Raw genomic sequence first — 24,110 nt, 5'->3', positions numbered from 1 at the left:
TGGCTGTCCATATAACAGCTGAACATTATGAGAATCTCCACGCATATGGTTGAACGGTTTTACACTTTTAATATCTTCTAAATATTATTTACCAAGTGATTGATTTGATGTCATCAACACATCATTTTAGCAAAAATGGTGACATTGGCTTATTCCAAAGTGTGACATGTAATTGTGATATAACTAAAATTCAAAGGAGAATTTGCCAAAAATGATTCAGAACTTGATTTTAAATATAAAAATGTACCCCAACTTCAATCAAATGCAAATGTAACCCAAAAATCTAGTAAAATTACAACCATCCCCTTATGACCAAACAAAAAACCAAAATTTATTTTTACGAATATAACCCCGTAAGTCTTCTTTTGTAAGTATTCCCAAAATATAGATCTTAAAAATAATTTATAAATTTTATAAAGATATTTTGATGAGTAAAAATTGAAATCATGTAATTATAAACATTTAAATAATATAAATTAACATCTAGTAAAATTGAACTGTTTTCAACATAAACGAGTGAATGTAGTGTCACAGTATTTTTTGGTTTAGGATTTAGTAACCTATGTTGTAATATTGTTTATATTTTTAGGGTTAGATTTTGAAAAATTATTTTTTTTTTGAATTCCTGGAAGTCTTCTGACATAGTCTTCTCCAATGTCTTTTTTTCATAACACATCTGAGCGTTTAGGTAAGTCGTCATGTCTAGCTTTTGAAAACTCTTTTGTTGCTTAAAGCTCTTACTTTATTTTTAAAGTTTTTCTCTGTTTTGAAACCATTTAAATGCTTTTGGATATGCAAGTTTTTTAAATCTGAGTCAGACTTCCGAGAAGACTTCCCATGAAGTCTTCCAAAGTCTGAGTCAAACTTTTTTTATGCATGTTTTTCTTGTCTGAGTCAGACTTTGGAAGATTTTCTAGGAAGTCTTCTCGAAGTCTTATAACATATAATGCATTAGAAGATTTTCTGGAAGTTTTTCACGAAGTCTTCAAAAACCTAACACCTGAAAATAAGGACTATCTATGTGGAGGAATGATCTCGAACTCCAAGTGTAATAGTTTTGTTTATGGTTTGTTTTGTGAATTGTATGTGTACTCTTTTATTTGTGGATTCTTTTTGTAAATTTGAAAAGATGTTAATGAAAACAAATTGGTAAATATGTTCATTTCTACCATAAGAGAAGAACGTATAACACTTTCACTAGAAGTCTTCTGGGAAGTCTTCCGAGAAAGACTTAAATTTTAAAAAGAAAATTTTAAGCGGGAATTTAAAAGACAAGCTGGAAACTTAAATTTTAAATCGCATGAAAGTCAAAAAAGTATATCTTATGATCTAAGAAAACACATTAAGCCACATGACTTGATATTCTTAAAATTACTTAACACTTTTGAAAGTTAAAATAATTATCTTGAAGTTACTTAACACTATTAAAAATACATGTTTACAAAAACTAACGAAGAAAACTTCAACGGAAGTCTTCTTAATAAGTCTTCTCGGATTAGCTAGAAACATTAATAAACATGAATGTTGGTAACCTCGTAATTATCACCAATTAAGTTATGAATTTCATTCATGAGCCCCAATATTAACTAATATACATGAATTAACAAGAAAATATTAAAAAAAAAATAATTTTAGAGAAAATGAAACTTTATTACACATTGACTTAGAAGACTTCCACGAAAGTTCTGGTAAGAGACTTCTAGGAAGTCTTCCATTTATGTCATTTTTGCAATTGAAAATTTACAAATGAAGACTTCCAGAGAAGTTTGCTCTACAGCAGACTTCTATGGAAGTCTTCCTTTGTAAATATTGGCTTACTTTTGTTTTCAAAAAATCTCAAAAATACCAGAGAGAACTTACTGGGAAATCCTCTCGGATAAAAATGTTAATTTTGCAATTGACCGAAATGTGTAAGAAATTTTACTTTCTCTAGAAGACTTTCCAAGGAAGTCTTCTCAACTGGTGGAAGTTTTTTCATTTTCGCTGAAAGTCATTTTAGGTTACTTTTTGCAATTAAAAATTAAGACTTCCCGTTAAGTCTTCTCTTGTATTTTCGAGATTTTTATGTTAACAAAAAAAAATTGGAAGAACTGGAAGACATCGAGAGAAGTCGTCTATAAAAAGCACACAAAAATTCAATTGCAAAACTAATATATGCATTGACAAGAAAACTTTCGTATAAGTCTTCTATAACGAGAAGATTTATACAGAAGTCTTCTCTGGCGAACATATATTAAAAAAATCGAAAATCATTCTTCGATCCAATGAGATTCATGTTTAACTTCTCCAAGTACACATAAGTTCTTATTGAAAATTACCCATGCATTCTTGATCAATATTTATGAACTTGAGTAACTCTAACAAGCTTATAAATTTTGAAATAAAAAAAGGTAGTATTTTGGGATGAAATAGGAGAGAAAGTGAAAGGGAAATGGTTTATGTGTGTAAGAAATAAGAATATGAAGATGTAGATGTTAATTTATGTGCATTTAGAGCTTGGAATTGGTGTTCAAGGTGGTTATTGCGTTGATGGCAATTGCAATGTTGTAAATAAAACACGAAGATGAAGATGATTCGGTAAAACAAGCATTTTTGAGAAAAAAATAAGAGTTTTTTTTTTCAAATATGATCTAAAATTTCAAGACACACAAAAATTACTTATGCTTTTTTGAAACTTTCTTTTTCCCTATTCACCCTAGAAGTTCGAGTTATTCACGAAAATACCATTACTTTTTTGTATTTCTTTTTTTGAAAATGAGTCTTTTACCCTATCATCCTCATCTTCACCAAGTACTTACAATATTGACATTGTCATCAATACACTAACAACCATGAACAACCAATTTGAAGCTTTTAATACACCAAATTTTCGATTTTTACTATTCATATCTCATTAATTATGCACACAAATCACATGTCTTTCAATCTCTCTTCAAATTCATCCAAAAAATCAAGATTTTGATTCCAAGCTTTGTAAGGTTCATAGAGACATTGAAGCTCATGATTCATGGTCATTAACGACTTGGTAGCTTTTGTCGTGAAGTTCTGGGTGCTTGGAGAAGCTAAGCAAGTCATCTCACAGGTTTAAGGTAAAAAGTCGTTTTTTTTTCTCAGATCTGTTCGTAAAGACTTTCAGAAGACTTCAGGAATACTTTCAGAAGACTTCGCTAGATGTGTTCTCCATCAAGTCTTCTAACTTTCCTTTTTTAAGAAAAAAAACCAAAAAATTCCAAAAGTCTTCTCAAATGAATATGTTAGTTTTGCAATTGACCGAAATTTGTAAGAAAATTGACTTTTTTATAGAAGAATTCTTGGAAAAAACTTTTATAGAAGTCTTCCGAAAGTTTTTCTAAAGTTTTCTCGCTGTTGCAAGAAGTCTGGGTGAGTTACTTTTGCAATTTAAAAATAATAGTAAAATAATTAATATTAATGAAAAGACTTCTTGCCCTCTGTTAAATCTAATAAAGGAAGACTGAAAAGGAAAAAATGAAGTCTTTTCAAATTTCAAATCTCTAATGCAATAAGCCCTTGCCTATATATCACCTTCCCCGTATACCACCTTATGGAATGAGATGTGTTTTTTTTTTGGTATATGCTCACAACATAATATTTCTCTTTCTAGGTATTAAGTAGTATAACCCTTATAATATGGTTTCTTAACTTTCATTTCACAACTAGAGATTTTTTTGTTTGTTTAATCGGTTAATTAATCCTACTATTCACATTCACACTATATATATATATATATAGATCGCTGGACAATCCCAAGTCCCAACCAAAACAGCTTCAAGAGAAAACATAATCTAAAAAACTTGTCTTTTATCAAGGTAAAATGTGTGAATTGGGCCCTGTCTTGTTCCCAAAGTTTGATTGGGCGTTGACGGGAAAGTGCGCGAGCTACTCCACCAATGATGGCACGTCGTTTCTTGATTTTCCTGTACCGAAGACTTATGGAGTGGCTCATCATCAGACCAGCTTAGGGGTTTCTGCTTCATCTGAGGGTAATGGAATAGACAACAATTCGGTCATGATCAAGAAGCTTAGTCACAATGCTAATGAGCGTAACCGTCGCAAGAAGATGAACTCTTTGTTCTCAACTCTTCGTTCATGTCTTCCTGCTTCTGATCAACTGGTAAGTAGCTGATCTGATATATATGTAATGTGAATGTGTTTCAAATCAAAAACCAATTAGAAATAATTAGTCTGCATATTCAGTTTGATACCATTTAGAAGAAGAATATTTGTTAATCGTCTCTTTTTTTTTCTTTACCATCTTGCAGAATAAGTTAAGCATTCCTCAGACGGTTTTGCGGACCGTGAAGTACATACCGGATCTGCAAGAGCAAGTGAAGAAGCTAACCCAGAAGAAGGAAGACCTATTGGTGCGAGCATTGGGTCAAAGAGACATGGAAAGTTACGTTAAGCAGCAACCACAAGCGGTTGCTAGTTATGTCTCCACCGTTTTTGCGACTAAGAATGGAGACAACGAAGTGATGGTCCAAATCTCATCGTCCAAGATTCGTAAGTTTTCGATATATAATGTGTTGAGTGGATTAGAAGAAGATGGTTTTGTTGTTGTGGATGTTTCATCTTCGAGTTCTCGAGGAGAAAGGCTCTTCTACACTTTGCATCTTCAAGTAGGCAAGACTGATAGTAACAAGATAATTTGCGAGGAGTTAAGTCAAAAGATATTGTACTTGTATGAAGAATGTGGAAACTCGTTCAGATGATATTTTGTGCTTGGTTCTTTTAGTTATGTTGTCCTTTTTAATTTACATAAATCTTCTTGGCCAATTTGTTGTAATCGAGTTGCTCTATTTTGGCCGAAGTTAGTGGTCGACTACTAATAGAATTGCTACTACGTTCATGCTAGATATATAGTAGAAAGCAAAATTAAGGTATGTCCATCATTGAACCGACCGGAGGAGGTATAAACGATATTTGTGTGTTCCCTGGAAGTGGGCTTATGTTTCTGGCTGTAGACTTTCATACCTGACCTTAGTCCTGCCCCCAAATGTGTTCTCTTTTTGAAAACCTAACGGTAAACTAATCTGATTTAAAATGTTTCTATCGTTCCGGTTGTGTGGCCATTGTTACTAACACTTCTTTGTTGACATCGTGTTATCAGGAAGAGATGGAGGAAACTGGACTGTTCATCGGCAGCCTCGTCCCCCTCCACCACGTCCACTTCTCCTCCTCTACCCGGGGAACCGCCACCAATCATAAATGTTGCTCTCAGAGGATATTTTATATTAGTTTGGGAAAAATGTGGGTCAATTAAGAGAATTTTGGAAAATTTTATTAAGATTTACAATTTTGGAATATTCTGACCTGTTCTTGAAATGTTTTTAGGCTGATGTCTGAATTACAGCAACATAATTTGCTTACTACGTGTTAAAGGTAACGACTGATGTTGACCATAGATCGATAGTGCCTCTACATGATATATCATCGACCGTCGTTACTCTATCTATTTTATATTACTTCGTGTTAAGGAAGAAACATCTTAGAGACTATTCTAAAGTTATCAGTGTATGAAAATGTCAAGGACACCTTTAATTTGTACAGATGGTGATTGATATAAAATATCCATGCATCTGAGCTTTCAAAAGATCTGTAACAATCAAATGAGTCAGCTGCTATAACTTTATATATGGTTTGTTTCCTCGGATTATTTCATGCTTCATCACACAATATTTTTGGTCATCTCTTTTGCTAAAATGCCACCTGAATCAGTCGATACTCCTTATAAACTCGAAAACCCTACTAATGTTGGCAATATTGACCAAATTTATCAAATATTTGTTTTATTTTTAATGTAATGATTAATATGTCATGACTTGTTGATACTTTGTACTTTATTTTACATAAATCAATATTCATAAGTGAACACTGAAATAATAAATAATTCTTTCATGGTGTTTAATAAAATATGCTAATAAAAATAAAATAGTCAACAATTATAATAATTTGCTTCAAAAGAATCAACCAAAAGTTTTATAAATCAAGGGTTCAAAATACGTAGGTCAAAATTTAAATTAAGTTGAATGACATGAATAAAAGTTGACAGTTCAAACAAATCAACCTTACTAAAAGGTATGAAATAATATGTATCTACTATAAATAAATAAACCAAGATAAAAAAAAACAGAGTAAGGGTTCGTGGTTACATGCAAAATAACTACGGAATAAATTTAGTGCAGTACTAATAGTAAAATAAATAGAAATATGTATATAAGTATATGCTTGAAATTTTTGTTAAAGTTAAATGCGGTGTAGTTAGTATAAACATTCAAAGCTCAAGTTGACAAACATGAAAAATATGTTCAAACAGTGATATTAAGTCAATCTTTTAAAAAACAATGAACTAGTCAAAAAATAACTTTCCGATAGCAAACAGTGATAATAGGTGTGGGCATAATAACCGAATCCGAAATCCGAACATGAACCGACCCGAAAAACCCAAACCGAACGGGTTTAGGATTTAGTCAGTTCTGATACCTATACCCGTTCGGTTATATCCGATATCCGAACCAATAACCCGAAGTACCCGAATATATATAGTTAACCTAAACTTTCATCTTCCATTCCTATTCATCTTTTCGTGTTCTCCTTCTTCAACGTGAGGAATCAATTGCAAGTGAGTTCTCGTCTCTCCATCTTTTCCGTATATGTTCAATACATACTCAAACTCATTTTATGACCGATTACAAGTATGAATCACTATACTTTGCAATTTTGATTTATGTTTGATTACAAGTAGGATTTGCGATTTTTTTTCTCTTTGCTCTTTATCCATGCTTAAGCTCAAACAATCATGATTATCCAATATTTGATTTCTGTTTGATTTTGATCTATGAATAGATGGATTCTTTACTATTTTCTATTCAAAATAATACAAATATAAATTCCACAAAGAAAAAAAAACAGGCTTGTGTTCATTAAGGTAATAACAAATCAGAAAGATCATGAATCTTATATTAAGTTGTTCAATATTTAACTTCAACAGTGTTGTTTCTAGTCTCAAAGAGTCAAATCAAGGATACCTAGAATTTTTTTTATTATTTATTACACGGTTCGGTTATATTCGAAATAATCTGAACTTGAACCTTAAAAACCCGAACCGATCCGAAGTATAAAATAATCCGAACGAGTTATGTACCTCTCTACCCAAAAATCTGAAAATCTGAATCACCCGATCCGAACCCGAACGAGTACCCGAATGCCCAAGCCTGAGTGATAATAAGATGTTGATTGATATGTTTGTCAATTTTTATTTTCGTTGATTTGTTTATTTTAAACATGTTTAATATAAGTAGATCATTTTTTATTAAGTTGATTGAATAAAAATATAAACCAACGGTTCCAAAAAGGTAAATTTATTAAAACGTTAACACGAAATTATATAAATGGACAAAGGAAAAAACAGTTAACATGAATATCATGTAGATTAATAAGTATAAACATATTAATCGACAATACGTTGTGATGAATTTATCAATCAAAATATAAGTCAACAATTAAAAAAATTCAAAGAACAATTTTAAAATAAATCGACCAAAATCAAATAAGTCTATGCCTTGAAATATATATATATATATCACATTTCAACTAGTAATTAAGTAACTGCCCTAGATATCGGTATACCACATTATTATTATTATTATTATATATATATCGTGCGAACGTTTTCAGGGGTCTAAGGCAATTTTTGCTTTTCACAACATCTAAGGCAATATTTTTCATATAAGATTTGGGTATGTTCATAGAAAACTAAAATGGTAGATATAATGACTATGTTTATAATTGAAATCTAAAAAGAGAATTCAAACTAAAATCTAGAAAAAAAAAGAAAGATATATACAATCGAACTTTTTATGTACAGTATATATGTAAATATATATAACACTAACTAATGCATTTATATATAAAATGAAGCCCTAAATATTAGCTAAAAATTATGGAACCTAAGGCCATTGCCTTTTTCAACAAAGGTTAAGCACGGCTCTGTATATATGTGTGTGTATATATAATAAAAAATATATATATATAGTGTTTTTGCAAAGCATATATTACTAGTATTTGCTTACAAGTTGCAATCGTTTACGTATCCGCTGACAAGCTATACGCTCGTCTTGTTGATGCGGGTGTGCTAGTCCTCTGGCGTGATTGTCTTTTCTTGTGGGTGGATGCTTAAGATGTTATCAGCTAGCTGTTCTTGGTTGAGTTAATTCTTAAAGAGTAGATCATTGGGGAAGCCAATATTACCGGGTTTCAGCTCTCGTTATAACTGTAACTCTTTCTTTAGCAGCGAGCGATTTGTGGATTGGTAGAAGCCTCTTGATAGTGTTTATTGCTTGTTGTGTCTGTCCCTGCTTAGATTAGATTGAGTTGCTGTCTAGTTTTTTTTTTTTTTCTACTTTTTGTTCTCATTGTATTTCTGTCAAAAATCTAAAACTGATAATAATATCTTTACAATTTTACCAAAAAAAAAGAAGTTATAACATGTAATAATATGGGACGAAGAGCTTCTTCCACCCGATAACAATCCGTAAATTTAAGGGGTTTTTGTCTTTTTCTATAATATAATATGTCATGATTTGTTGATATTTTGAAATTTTAGTTCTCATGAAAATAATTTAAACATCTGTCCTAATTATAGTAACAAAATGTACGAGTTTTCATCTTTTTGACTAGGGATGAGCATTCGGGTACCCATTCGGATTCGGTTCGGATCTATTCGGGTTTCGAGTTTTCGGATTTAAAGATTTTAGCACCATTCGGATATTTCTAAATTTCGGTTCGAGTTCGGGTTCGGGTTCGGTTCGGATCTTTGCGGGTTCGGTTCGGATTCGGATAACACATTTAAATTATTTTTAAAATTTTAATATTCATTATATGCTTAAAATTTCTCAAAATCTATAAAAAATAATAATATATTACATATAAATTTGCATAATATATGTCAAAATACCTAAAATTAACATATAAATTGGTTTGATTTAAATATTTGGGTAGAAAATCAATAGATATTTCAAGTATTTTGGTGTTTGAATATATTTTAGCTATTTTAGACATTTACTTTTGACAACTTAAAAGTATCTTATATATTTTGGATGTTTTTAATATATATTAAATCTAAAAATCTAAAAATAAGTAATATATTTAGGTATATAAATCTATTTCGGTTACATTCGGGTACCCGAAATATTTCAGTTCGGATCGGGTTCGGTTTCGGTTCTTTAGATACCAAAATTTTGAACCCTTTCGGATATTTAATCAATTTCGGTTCGGGTTCGGTACTACTTTTTCGGATCAAGGTTTTTTGCCCAGCGCTATTTTTGACAAAGAATAAAATATTTCGTTAGTAGTAAGTTATATTCCATCTGTTTCATTTTAAGTGTCGTTTTAGGTTTGTGCACACAGATTAAAGAAACAAATAATTTTTTTTTATATAAATCACAATTACGTATACACCTAACAATATTTCAACCAATAGAAAAATAATTTGCTGAATAGAATTAATAAATTTTGAATTAAAAATTGAAAACAACACTTATTTTATAACGAAAAAAATTATCTACGATGACACTTAATATGAAAAGAAGAGATTATGTTTAATTGGTTGATATTCAATCAAGTAGGTAAGTCTTGTCTTCCTGATTTACAGGAAAATCGGTAAAGTAGTTCTGTTTTCATTCAAACATATTAATAGGTTTTTAAAACACTCATGGATGTCCACATAATTGGTGAACACTAAGCTAATTGATCTCCATACATATCGTTGATGAACTCTTTTACTATCATTAATAAAATACTAAGTTTAGGGAATGATTCAAGAAACTTATATAAGGAGGGTTTATTAAATTAGGGATTATTTTAGAATTCTTTAGATTTGGTAAGATTTACGTGGACTTTCAAGATATTTGTATAATTTGGTGGAATTTAAAAACAAAATAAAAATAAAAGTCTACTTTCTAATTGATGATTTTTTTTAAGTTCCAAAATATTTTGAGTGATTTAATAATGATGAATTAAAGAAAGTGATTAATTTCTTTAAGTTTACTTGGTTTATATCTATTTTCAAATATAATATTTTCAAGTAATTTAGCTTTAAAATTTGACTAGCTAGATATGTTTTTTTTTTTTGACAACAACAAAAAGAGACTGATTTTCAATTTTCAATTTATGTAAATGTATGAAATTTGAGCATCTGATTTTCAATTTTAACAAATTAATTAGATGTAATATTTTTTTGTCAAACTTTATTTTCTATTGAAATGGAAAATGATACTATTTGATTTCTGATGAATGCTGATTCTCATTTTAAGGATTTTCATTTTTTTTAACTATTGAAACTAAAAAAGGTAAGAAAATACTGAAAAGAACTTTGAATACAGTCTGGATTCATTAACTTTTAATTAAAAATTAACTAAAATACTTTCAAATTTAACTTGGTAAATTTATTGATGAAATTCTTAATTTCCAATAAGTTTTAACGAAGTTGTATAAATAACTAATTCAATAACACCATCAATTTTACATAATTATTATACATGCTAAATTCAATACATGAACATTTGGAAAAACAAAATCTTTCAGATCTCTAATCCAATGAACCCCATAAGTATCTGCCCCATATATCACATTCCCTATACATAACCCTATCCAATGAGATGGGGCTTTTTGGGTATATGCTTGTGGTATATGCTCAGAACATGATTTCTCTTACTAGGTCGTATAACACTTCAAAAACACTTATAATATGGTTTCTTCAACTTCCATTTGACAACAGAGATGTATTTGTTTGTTTAATTGGCTAGCTCTACTATCCGCAATCACACACGTATATATATATATTCGCTGGACATTTACAACCAAAACAGCTTCAAGAGAAAACATAATCTAGAAAACTTGTCTTTGATCAAGCTAAAATGTGCGAATTGGGCCCTGCATTGTTTCCAAAATTTGGGATGGAATTGACTGGAGAGCACGAGAGCTACTCCACCAACGCCACGTCGTTTCTTGATTTTCCGGTACCAAATACGCATGGAGTGGCTCATCATGAGACCAGCTTTGGGGTTTCTGTTTCGTCCGAGATAAATGGAATTGACAACAATTCGGTCATGATCAAGAAGCTTTGTCACAATGCTAATGAGCGTAACCGTCGCAAGAAGATCAACTCTTTGTTCTCAACTCTTCGTTCATGTCTTCCAGCCTCCGATCAACTGGTAAGTAGCTGATCTGATATGTCATCTTAATGTGTTTTATATCAAAAACCAAATGATAAGAAGAATATTTTATTAACCCTTTCTTTTTGTCCTTGCTTTCTTGCAGAAGAAGCTAAGTATTCCTCAGACGGTTTTGCGGACCGTGAAGTACATACCGGAGCTGCAAGAGCAAGTGAAGAAGCTAACTCAAAAGAAGGAAGACCTCATGGGGCGAGTATCGGGTCAAAGAGACACTGACCGTTACATTAAGCCGCAACCACAAGCGGTTGCTAGTTATGTCTCCACCGTTTTTGCGACTAAGCATGGAGACAACGAAGTGATGGTCCAAATCTCATCGTCCAAGATTCATAAGTTTTCGATATATAACGTGTTGAATGGATTAGAAGAAGATGGTTTTGTTGTTGTGGATGTTTCATCCTCGAGTTCTCGAGGAGAAAGACTTTTCTACACTTTGCATCTTCAAGTGGGCAAGACTGATAACAAGCTAATTTGCGAAGAGTTAAGTCAAAGGATATTGTACTTGTATGAGGAACATGGAAACTCCTTCAGATATTAATTTGTTCTTATTTCTTTAAGCCATGTCTTCTTCATTTTGACCAAGCGTTATGGTCTAGACTTGTTTCTGTTTTTTTTTTTTCTTTTTTGTCGAAGGTAGTGGTCGATTACTAATAGAATTACCACTACATTCTTATTACAGCAATAAAATTTAGTTTTTGTCTAGTTTATTACCACTACATGCTTTTTTTTTGTGTAAAAAAAAGATGGTTTCACCTTTTTGTCGGGTACCCAAACATTATAAATAGTACCTCCCACCGTGAATCGAATCCGGGTGGTGGTAGTTACAACCATAACACCTTTCCCACTAGGCCATCTCAACATTGGTTATTGCCAATACATTCTTGTTTCTGTAATTTAGTTTTTGAAACCTACAGCCATAATAAACTTTGCAATATACGATTTTGCACAGCAAGTTTTCTAGAGCACTAGTTTAAGTGCTTTGAGAATGATTTTTTCTTTCTTTTGACAAATATTGTGCTCTATCTCTCTACTAAATATATAATAAATATAATATATATATATATAAATGACTAGAATATTATAATTATTAAGTAAAGATTATGTATAGCATATAAATATAAAAATAAAATTTAATTTCAAATTTAATGATTATATATCATATCTGTATTATATATTTTCACAAAAATCATTTATAATTATACAATAATAGGTTATATTTATGTTTCTTAATTTATCCATTTGTTTTTTTTTTAATTTGAATCACAACTTAATATTTAGTCAACTACTTATAATTTAAAAATCCATAACCAAATTTCTATAATTATACAACAAAAATCCATAACTTATTTTACATTAAAAATCTAATTAAAGATACAACAAAAAATCTACGGTTTTAGATTCTACATAAAAAAATCTAGAGCAAAATTACAACACAAAAACCTACGGTTTATATTCTACAGTAAAAAAATAAAAATATAGCACAAAAACCTAGAACTTATATTCTACAGCAAAATATCCAAAGCTAGAGCAGTAACCAATCGGATCCAATGTCTTCTCTACTCTTTGTTTATATATATTGTAACGAAAGTTCCATTAGTTGAGTTTTGGTGTATTAAATAAGAGAAGACTTGTTTATCAAAAAAACAATAATAATAATAAAAAAAGACAAAATAATGTTTTCAGAAGAGCCGGTGAAATTGGCACTTATTAGTTAATAGATGATAATGCCATTTATTAAAAAAGTTAAGGTCATACATAATTAATGAGAAGCCATTTGATTGGCTATTCACTGATTTTGGAGATATGCCACTCCATTTGTTTTTGGTTTATTTGGTGTGACAAGTGATGTCGCCACCACTTTATTATTTTATTTTTGTGTTGTCAAAACTTGTTTTGGTCAAAAGGTTCTAATTTCAAAATGATAAATAATTTTTTTTTGTCGGCAAAAAATAAATTAATTTCTTCTTTCATAAAATATCACAACATTATTACACTATTCTTTTGATTAATCTTATTAATTATTTTACCAACATTTTAAAACGTGTATCTTTACTAAACAATAATAAAAGATGACTTTGTTTATATGTTTAATCCGAGATGACATTTAATGATTAATTATCATTGGTTGTTACATTTGACTTGCTAAAAACGTCTAAAAATTGTTCGTTGACAAAATACTGAAATAAATAACCAAAGATAAAGTTATAATTAATATTTCTTTAATTAGTGGCAAAAATTTTAAATTTCAAAATTAAAACAGAGATAATAGTAGAGAAATACAAATTAACCAGATCGCAAAACTAACAAAAAAATAAACTATAAAAATATCATTCTTGTGGAAGTATCGTATCCTAATGGTTAAGGTTTAAATGCTTTTATACTTAGGCCTAGGGTTCGATTCCATGTTATGCAATTTCTTGCAAATTGCACATTATATAAGGTCCAGATTTCAATTAGCGGAAAAAGCTATTTATTAAATAATTATGCAGACTAAGAAATAAAGGGGATCTTCAACAAGGTGTAAGTAAATCCGGTCAGGCTTAAATCCTCATAAATCATGTAGTATTGTCGGTTGTCGAATCATCTATGTAATCTTTCTCATAAATGTAATATTATAATAAATCAGCGTAAAAATGTATCATTCTCATAGATGTTTTTCCAAAAGTAAAAAACATAATTACTATTGGTTCTGTATTTATTAACGCCTCTAAAATATTTTAAGTCTTGCATGATATATATTATTAATAATATCAAAATTATTATAGAAGATATACATATATAAAGCATAATTGTCTGATTTTATATTAACCTGGAATATTCCAGATCTATGGAAAAAATCAGACTAATTCACAAAAAAATGCATTCCGTGAATAGATATTTAAATGGGTTGAGAGTAAAAGTGTAATGTCCATGAACAATATGATTTAATTTTGCGTAATAGGTAGATCGAACATGACCACTCAACAAAATCCTGGACATAATTATCAATTTTTATGGAAACAAATTCACATGATGGGTTCAGTCTAGGCATGTGCAAAAAAACTGGAGCCGAATAACCGAACCAAAATAACTGGAAACAGACTGAACCCCTCAAATATCTGAATGATTCTTATATTTCTATATCTGAAATAACTGAACTGGACCGGAATCGAACCGAGAACCAAACGTGTACCCGAATATATAAAAATATTAATTATATATACATATAACATAAACAGATATATAGATTTATAATTTAAAAATTTATGAAAAGTATCCGAAAATATTTGATGAAAAATAAATTATTACAAAGTATCTGAACTATCCAAAAGTATCCAAAATTATCCGTATATTTTTATATGAAATATCCAAAATAATCCCAAAATATCCAAGATTTTATCCATTCTAACTATTTGTTATTTTACCTAAAATACCGATATTTAACCCGAAATATCTGAACTACCCAAAATAACCGAACTACCCGAAATAACCGAGCCGGAACCAAATGAGAACCAATTTTTTGGGTATTTTCCGGTTCTTAATTTTACTATCGGAACCGAACCAAACCCGAAACTATCCGAACCGAACCAAAAATAAGTCCTCTAACTCCCTACCCAAACTACCCAATAATCGAAATACCCAAATCGAACCGAATCAAACCGATACCCGAAATACCCAGGCGTAGCCTAGTTCAGTCTCCCAGAATCTTAGTTGTTTGATGCGATGTTCCAAAATCCGGTAACAACTAATGACAAATCTTTTGGAGGCTTTTTTTTCTTTTTGTTGATCTACTTCACATCGTATTAAAAATAATTCTTGCAAATCTCTTTTCGTATTTCAGGACTTCCCAATCGATCAATCATACAAATATGGTGTCCATCACGTTTTAAGAAAAACTTTTTATTTGCAGTAAATTAAACGTGACACAAGTGTTCACTCATTATGAACTTTTTTTTTTAATTTGCCTTACCCAGACCCAAATATCTAACGTGATTTAGCCTAGTTGTCCAGTCAAGAAGCTTAATAACAAGTTACCACAAAAAAAGAAGAAGCTTAATAACAATGCTAGTGAGCGGTACCGTCGTAAGAAAATCAACTTTTTTTCTTCTCATCTCCCTTCATGTCTTCTAGCCTCAGATCAATCAGTAAGTTGACCTAATTAATACATATTATAATCGACTTGTTGTATTAAATAATGAAGCTGGATTTATTTATGATAAAGAAATTCGAAATGCTTATGTATAGGCTTACATTATGAAGATGCTTATGTATTACAACATCCAAAACGTTTGGGGCGATGACGACGCCCAAAACATCCTCCACCTGATTTCCACGAGCTTCCAAAACGTTTGCTATCGACTGTCTATTATGTAAACATATAACATCAATTAAGTTTTTGGTTCTCTACGCTTCGATACAACAATACCGGTTACAAAAATTAATATAAATATGTTTTGGCTGGCAAAAGCTTTTACTGCAAGAAGTAGGCCTGCTATTCTTTATTTTAGAAATTTTGTTATTATATATAGTTAATACTTGTAAAAAAATATATAGTTAATACCTAACAGGTTATTATGTTTGGTGTATCGTTAATTAAGATGATGAAAGACAAAAGGATTGTATTGCATTACAACTACTAAGATAACCACTTGATGGTGGTCTTATGAGATTTGGGTTACTAAGCAATATGGGTTCAAAGACACCTCTATACATTCCAACACGTGTTCAAGCGGACATGAATTTATACTTATAACTTTGAATACCCGGAAAAAAGTCCATTTGTAAACTACACTTTTCCTTTAGAATTACTCTAGATTTTTCCATAAACTAGGTATACTTCCAAGTTAAATAGAAAAAAAACCCCTACAAATATCATCAACTGAGGGCATCATCATATTAAAAATGAAAAAAAAAATCATTGGATTTGATTTTGTTTTTGTTAAATAAACAATGAAAATATATTGGTTTAGAGAGACGGGTTTCTTTCGCTTGGTTAAAAACTTAAAACATATTGATATCAAATAAGATTGAATTTACAGGATGATAATTGTAGTTTTCCACATATTATATTTGTTTGGAAATTTGGGTCACTCTTAAGAATATATGAAACCTCATTGACTCACATTTAAAGTTTGGGAATATTTTTGACCATATTTTATATGAAAATTTGGGTCACTAAACTATAACATATTTTAGGTTAGATATATAGATATATATATATATATGTTCAACAAGTTGGCCTAATTAATGAATATTGTAATAAACAAAGAGGTAGGATTTATTTAAGATAATGAAGCTGCTTATGTATAGGGGAGAAGACGACGCCCAAAGCATCTTCCACCTGGTTCCCACGAGCTTCCAACAATTTCTCCAAGCTGAGTCATCTTCAATATGTAAGCAAAAATCTTATTATAGTGTTATACATGTACAACTCTTGTTTGGATTCTTGTCCAATATAGCTATTGGTGATTGGGCCTACTTCATGTGTGGAACATAGGCTCTGGCTCGTGTCACCTATTACCTATGCCCTTTGTAAAGACCTAAATATTTCTTTTTATGGTATGATAGAAACATATAGTTTCTTATTAATAAGTAACAACATGGATTGCTCAAAAAAGAAAGAAGTAACAACATAGATTTATTTCTTTTACTCTGTCCGTGTATATATAAGGGAGTTAGTGATATACCATATCAGTTAATTTGAAGTGGCAACTCCATGAAACTAAACAGAATAAATAAGTTTGTCTTTGCAGCTGTTACCATTTAGTCGACGAATAATGCTGATAATCATTTTCCTTTACTTTCTTGCAGAAAAGGTTAAGTATTCCTGCGACCGTTTCACGGAGCTTGAAGCACATGAGCAAGTGAAGAAGTTATGACAGAAGAAGTAAGAACTCTTGGTGTATTGGATCAAATCATTACGTTAAGCCACAACCAAAGGCAGTCCCCGTTATGTCTCCGCCGTTTTCGCGACTAGGCTCGGAGAAAACGAAATGATGGTTCACATTCATCGTCCGATGAAACTAAACAGAATGACTAGAAGAAGATGGGTTTCTTGTGGATGTTCATCTTCAAGGTCTCAAAGGGAAAGGCGTTTCTACACTTTGCATCTTCAAGTGGAAAATATGGATGATTATTACAAAATGAATAGCGAAGAGTTAAGTGAAAAGGATGTTGTACTTATATGAAAAATCTGAAAACTCGTTAGGTGATTTATTCATATTGTGTGGTTATCCTCTTTTCTTGTTTCTTTTTAGTTATGTCCTTTTCTTATTAATACTCTTAACATTCTTGTCTCTTGACCATATCGTTAGTGATAGACGAGTTGTATTGGTTTTTTGATAGAAGTCATAGATCATTTACTAAATAGTATTGACAGAAGAAAGAATTTCACATTATGGAACTATAGTCTTAAATTCCATAAGAGTTAGGTTCATCAGTTTTCTGTGTATAACTGAGCAAAGACAATGAAGGAAAAGAAATGATATGGGGTAGTACAATTTTGGATTAATGCTCAAAAGTGTTTATAGTACATTATATCTTCAATGTGGAAAAAATAACTAGCTTCACATAGTTCTAAATATTAATAGGCTCGGTTTTATATACTTTGTAAAGAGTATTTGTGGATCTAGAAAATAATGTCCGAAAGAAGATGTGGAGAAGTAATAGCTGATTCATTTGATTGGCACAGATCTTTAGAAAGCTCAAATGCATGCATATTTTATGAATCACCATCTGTACAAAAAGGTGAGTCCTTGAATTTGTCATCAACTAGTAATAATTTGTTCTTATAGACTAATAACTTAAGATTGAACTCTAAGATATGTCTTCCTTATAGCTTTTTTTTCTTCTCTTTCCCCATGACATTATTAAGCTATATGTTATATTCTAAGAAAACAGTTAATCCAAAAATTTGATCATATCTTATAAGTCCAGCTTAAATATGGGTAAAGAAAGATCACTTGCTAAATTTCCATAGTTGTAAACCATCACAAACATAGAGACAGTCCAGCTTGTATTCGATAAATAAATTTAATATTTCGACTAAAAAGTATCAATAAAAAAAATAAAGATAATTTGATGAAATATCCAAAATTTTATTTGAGGATTTGAAACCAAACTAACACTTCAGATATACATATACTTTTTTAAATTATACTTTTAGTCCTTAATAAAATAATAAAATTCACAGATATAGAAATAAAAATAAAATGATGTGACTGTTTTTAGCATGTACATTAATAATGAGAATTATAAATAAAAATTACAATTAACATTAATTACACTTATGAGGTATTTTTTTTTGCTAAGCTATATGGTAAATGTTCTAGAAGCAGTATGCTGATAAATTTAAAAAATATAAGAAACGATGAAATAAGTAAACACTTATGATGTTGACTTTGATAAATCAACCTACACATTTTAAATCAAGGGTTTAAAAAAAAGGTCAAAACTTAAACTAAATTGAGTGACATAAATACAAATAGACAGTTCAAAGAAATCAACATATTTAAAATTATAAAATGATACAACTGTATTGTAAAAAAAGAATCGATTCTTCGTTGACATAAAAATAGGTAAAAATGACAATAAGTCAATTTTGTAAAACAGTTAACTAACCTTTTTTTGTCACGAAATAAAACAGTTAATTAACCAAAATATAATTATTTAATACAAGTAGATCATACTGTTTAATCGACTGGCTTGTAATAAAAATTGATAACCAAACAAGTTAACTACTAAAAAGTCAATACACAATGATATAAAACAACCAAGGATGTGAATAGAAATAACGTATAGTCGATGAATATAAACGATGAACCTTCAACTATATAATAAATCAACTTTGCAGTAAAACCTAATAAGGCAACTATTTTAAATAATTAGATATAAATCAAATAAGCATATTGCCATGAAATGTACGTAGACAGTGTAAGAAATGATGATGAATAAGCAAAGAGCACTCGAAAACAATGATAAAAAGAAAGAGTTAGATCCAGAAAATTAGATAGAGAGAGATTGGAGAATGTTATTGATGAGAGAGTAAAGAGTAAATGAATGATTTTTTTTTTGGATTCATTTGTGGTTTACGAGTGATTTAAATACACAAGAAAGAAAGATTAAACAAAAACTAAACTAAAGGCAAGTGGTTTGATATGACAGATTTAAGCTCCAAGAGTTCAAATACACTCTCTTGCCTCCAAAACACGTATGGATAGGTTTCTGTGGATGGTTTTCCTTGGAAATGAATTCCGTGAATGAATTCCTATGGATGAGTTGGCTTAGATCATGCAATGACTTTTTTTCCTTTTGGTCATGTTTTCTTCATTCCAACAATTAAGTCATTGCTTCTTCCTTCTTCATTCCAACACTCCCCCTCAAGCTTGATCATAAGAGATCTTTGGACAAGCTTGGAACCTTAAAGAAGCTCCCTCATTAAAAACCTTAGCAAGAAAACCTTTTGCGACAAAACTTACTAAGGGAAAAAGAGTAGAGTTCAACAAGGCCTAGGGATTCGCCAATGAGTCTAAGGAATTTCAGATAACTCATGGTGGAGTCCTTAGACTCTGGATCATGGCCTAACTTATGCTGTAAGTGTGAACTCCACAACTTGCACACACCAACGTCTCAGATCTCTTCTCTTGGCTGGTTTGATGTTTTCCCCTTTCTTCTGACTCCTTTCCATCTTCAAAGGGTGTAGGAACGACCAGACTCTGATATAGAGACCTCCAAATACCTATAACCCAATGCATAAACACTTGCATCAATTCTCAAGGCATAAACCAATCAAACTTCAACTCAAAGATTAAACTGGTTACTCCCCTTGCATATGAGTGAATGGGACTGATGAGGAGTGTCTTTGAGACACTTGAGTCCTCCATATGATCTAAGGTGAGGCACTAGACGACATGAACCTTCAGGATAGCTCACCATTACCCCTCCTCAAGCTTGATCCGGAGAAAATGAGTGAAGGACCAAGCTTAGAAGTGAGCAACACTGAGTCTTGAAACCAGGAGCGCATCACCCCTACAGTTGCGCTTAAGTCGACCGGTTCCTCCTTTGATCTCTTCTTCACTGCCCCTTATTTATCTTTTGAACCAGGAGCTCAACAACCAAACGGTCTGCGCTTAATTCAACCGGTTCTTGCAATACATGAGGAGCTCCAGCTTGGTGTGTGTGGCTGATCAAACACTGGTCTGCCTCTCCATCAATACTCCTTCTTGAAGTATCTTCAAAGCCCAACCATATTTTATTTCAGCCCCCACTTACTACCACCTGGTCTCCTCACCAACAATCTCTCTATGGCCAGAAATATACATCATGTGTAGGCTCTGGATCAAACAAGAATATACATCATGTGTAGGCTCTGATCAGCATAGGCAAAGCCTTCTTCTTTGTCTTGATTTGATGATGGATAGAGACAACACTTGTATACCTGAAACATCACTCAAACTCCAGCAAGAATCAGACCACACACACTAGGATCAGACATTGATAACTCAGCAATTCTGATCCCAATGGTTAAGAAAAATGTAATGGACAAAATCTACACAACTCATTCAGTTCAAATCCATGCAACCAACTCACTAAATGTTCAAGAATGATAACTCATCAATTACAAGACATTTCGGCTATTTTTATGAATTCTAATGACAAAAACAGAGACTAGACAACTCATCTAGTCACCTTAAATGACACATGGATGCAGTACATGATCAGGAAACTCTCCTAGACCCCTACTAATGCAACAAGACAAATACAGAGGCTAGACAACTCGCCTAGACCACACATAAACAACTTAAAAACAATTAAAAGCTCATGTTAAAATTCAGGAGGTAAGCTTACAACTAAAGGAACCTGAGCTAGTTCCTTGTACCTCCATGGACATGGTTCATCTGAACTTGGCAGGTTTGAGGTGTGGGTGAAGATCCCAACACTTCTCCTTGGTGTGACCATCTCGCTTACAGTGCTCACACTTGAGACCTCTTCCCTCATCCTTCTTATGATACACCTTAAATGACAGTGGTGACGCAGTTGCTTGGCTGGCAAGGGAAAGAGACTCCTTTCCTTCAAACAAATCGTGTGACCCTTGTTCCTTTTAGATTTGGGAACACACTTCTTCAAGAGATGGCAGCTTGTCTGACCTCAGTATGTGCTTCACCAGGTCATTAAAGGTTGGATTGAGAGTAAGGAGTAGCCCAAACACCTTGTCTTGCTCTCTTCTTTCATGGAGGATGATTGGGTCTATTGTAGAATGTCTAAATGAATCAAGCTCACCCCACAGAGAGTTGAACTTGCCGAAGTGATCATTAAATTCCATCTCCTCCTGAGATAGATCGTTTATGGCCTTCTTGAGCTCATACACTCTATTTAAGTGGGATTAGTTGCCATAAACCTTGTAAAGAGTCTCCCAAAACTCCTTAGCACTCTCACAATGTGAGTAAGACTCCATAATAGAAACTGCAAGTGCGCTTTGTAGAATAGACAAGAAGACCAGTAGGTCTTCTTGTTGCCATTTGTCTCCACTGTCAGGTTTAGAGCCAGTTGTCTTTGGAGCTGCTTGTGAGCAATGTTTCTACAATCCTTGCCCTCCTAGTGCTGTCTTCATCAGCCTAGACCAGAGAAGGTAGCTTGACCCCTTTAGCACCACATAAATCGATATGCTTCTTGTTTTCTCCGTCTTGAAGAGTTTTGGACTAGTGGACAATAGAGAGGACCCACTGGTTTTGCAAGAGAATGAACTTTACTGCAGCTTGCTGAACTTAGCTGAAGCTTTCTTGAGTTTTAGAACAAGGTATACTCCTTTATATTGAGTGCTGGTGAGGTTCTTCTATCTTGGAAGACCTTTGGACCAGTGGATAAAATGATGTATCCAACAGATTTTGAAGATAATCTGAGAAAGAAATAGATTTGCGGAAGCTTTTTTGTGAGGTTCAAGAGCTTAAAGCTCTACAAGGGGATGGGGCAGAAATAGCATAAGAAGATAGCGTTCTGGTCAAAAATGCTATCTTTGACATAACTCATTATTTAAGGTAGCGTTTTTTTACATCTATGATAAAAAGCCGCATATATAATATCCTTCTACGTTAAAACAGTATCTTTTCTCTCCTACTCTAATTTCATTTTTCCTCACTTTATTTCACTTGCCTCCAATTATAAACATGACAATTACTCTATAAATATTTATACATAAAAAAGAAAAAAAAATCTATTGGTTGAAAGGAATACACAAGGATTGCAATCTCTACCCTTAATTTTTTTAATCCAAAGGTGGAGATTTTGTTTTGTCCTCTCCTTTTGTCTTCTCAAACACGACAGATCTGAGTTCAGAAGAAAAAAAACGACAGAGAGATGAGACAGAGAGAGATGAGAGATTGCACGAGGAAGAAGAAGATACCGGTCTTTTTCTCTTCTCATCTCAACTCTTCCTCTGATCCTCTCCATTCTTTTTCTGAAACATGACAGAGAGATGAAAGATAAGAGATGAGACAGAGAGATGAGAGATTGAGATTACAGGAGGAAAAATAAAAGACCGGTCTGAGTTCGTCACCGTCGTCACCTCCCGAGAACGCCTCTCCCCTCTGCAGCCGTATTCGAACCCAACGGTACCCAGAACACAACCCATCACCGCTCAAAGACAATGACGGTGAGATTCACTCCCGTCATCAACCCATGTTTTCGATTAGGGTTTCCATTTGTTTCAGTTTTAGGGTTTGGATTGGGGCGTTTGCAATTAGGGTTTTGATTTGTTTCAAGAAGCTTGACGTCAGAGGAGGCAAGGCGTCGTGCTGTGGGGATGCAAATCGTGGTGTGGTGCGGCACTAGAAGATAGATCTTTAGGTTCTGAAATTTTAGGTGTAGCTTTGGAAGGTGAAGAACACTTGGCATCAGATAGATCTTCAAGACACTTGTACTCCACTATTATCATCTTGGTGGTCATGGCGATGATAGTGAAGACTTAGCTTTAGGTTTATGTTTTTGGTTTAGCTATAGGTTTATGTTTTGGTTTAGTTATGGTTTAGATTTTTGGTTCTGTTTTTGGTTATTTAGACCATGATTAACTCGGGATTCTTAGAGTGGGGTTCTTAGCGGAAATTAAGAAATTGTTTCTTAACTTTTAACTAAAAAAGCTAAGGACTTTAAGAACCGGTTCTTAGTTTTTTTAGTTAAAAGTTAGAACCAGTTTCTTAACTTCCGCTATTTCTTAACTTCCGCTAAGAACTTCATCATAAGAACTCCGGGTTAATCATGCTCTTAGTAAACAATTTCGATATATACAATTTTAAAATATTTTTTTTATTTTATTTTTATAATTTTTTTTTATTTTCTATGTACACTATCACAGTAATTATTATATGCTATTATAAGTTATATAATTGCATAAATAACAAAACGCTTTGAAATCCCCTATATATATTATTTGAGAAGCATTGCAACTTTTTTTTGTAGCCACATCATCACTAGAATGATTCTTAGAGTCATTAGAAAAATATGTTGGTCCATCTAATTATATAATAAGCTTTTTATTAAACTAACAAAAAATTCATCATTAATGTACTTTACTATTTCCTTAAATAAAATTTACAGAATTGCCCAATGTGGCTAAAGTATATAAGACAATTAATGATTTTGAATAATACAGATTCGATAAAAATAGTGTATCTTCTATCATATTAGTTTAATTTTAAACTATTAAATAAATTAAACAACCACAATAACCATATAATAAAAATTTAGATTTTTATGTATATGTTATATTTTGAATTTTTACAAACGGCTATAAATTACTAAAACTGTTAAAAGTTTCACATTTAAATTTTATGATCTATGGTTTAAAATTTTTGTTATGACAAAATACAAATGATTACAAAAATTATATAA

General features: G+C 31.8%; 2 protein-coding genes and 1 pseudogene across 2 annotated transcripts; all 3 read left to right on the top strand.

Annotated features, from left to right (window-relative positions):
• The first annotated feature begins 3,785 nt into the window (after positions 1–3,785).
• Positions 3,786–4,844, top strand: LOC106299388 (transcription factor ORG2-like). Its single transcript, XM_013735485.1, has 2 exons — positions 3,786–4,132; positions 4,281–4,844. The coding sequence occupies exons 1-2, from the start codon at positions 3,833–3,835 to the stop codon at positions 4,728–4,730; spliced, it is 750 nt and encodes a 249-aa protein (XP_013590939.1). The 5' UTR covers positions 3,786–3,832; the 3' UTR covers positions 4,731–4,844.
• Positions 4,845–10,934: 6,090 nt separating this feature from the next.
• On the top strand, positions 10,935–11,787 carry LOC106299625 (transcription factor ORG3-like). Its single transcript, XM_013735685.1, has 2 exons — positions 10,935–11,231; positions 11,338–11,787. The coding sequence occupies exons 1-2, from the start codon at positions 10,935–10,937 to the stop codon at positions 11,785–11,787; spliced, it is 747 nt and encodes a 248-aa protein (XP_013591139.1).
• Positions 11,788–14,951: 3,164 nt separating this feature from the next.
• Positions 14,952–24,110, top strand: part of LOC106297694 — a 15,672-nt pseudogene continuing 6,513 nt past the window's right edge.

The sequence above is a fragment of the Brassica oleracea genome, chromosome C6 (genome assembly GCF_000695525.1).
Source record: "Brassica oleracea var. oleracea cultivar TO1000 chromosome C6, BOL, whole genome shotgun sequence".
Taxonomy (NCBI): domain Eukaryota; kingdom Viridiplantae; phylum Streptophyta; class Magnoliopsida; order Brassicales; family Brassicaceae; genus Brassica; species Brassica oleracea.
The sequence above is the reverse complement of the archived record's forward strand: the minus strand, read 5'-3'. Positions and strand labels throughout refer to the sequence as shown.

What these genes read in the sequence shown, in the direction of transcription:
- LOC106299388 (XM_013735485.1), top strand. Translation starts at nt 3,833, where the DNA reads ATGTGTGAATTGGGCCCTGTCTTGTTCCCAAAGTTTGATTGGGCGTTG. An exon ending in TTCCTGCTTCTGATCAACTG is followed by an intron (nt 4,133 to 4,280) that starts GTAAGTAGCTGA and finishes ACCATCTTGCAG; the next exon opens with AATAAGTTAAGCATTCCTCA.
- LOC106299625 (XM_013735685.1), top strand. Translation starts at nt 10,935, where the DNA reads ATGTGCGAATTGGGCCCTGCATTGTTTCCAAAATTTGGGATGGAATTG. An exon ending in TTCCAGCCTCCGATCAACTG is followed by an intron (nt 11,232 to 11,337) that starts GTAAGTAGCTGA and finishes GCTTTCTTGCAG; the next exon opens with AAGAAGCTAAGTATTCCTCA.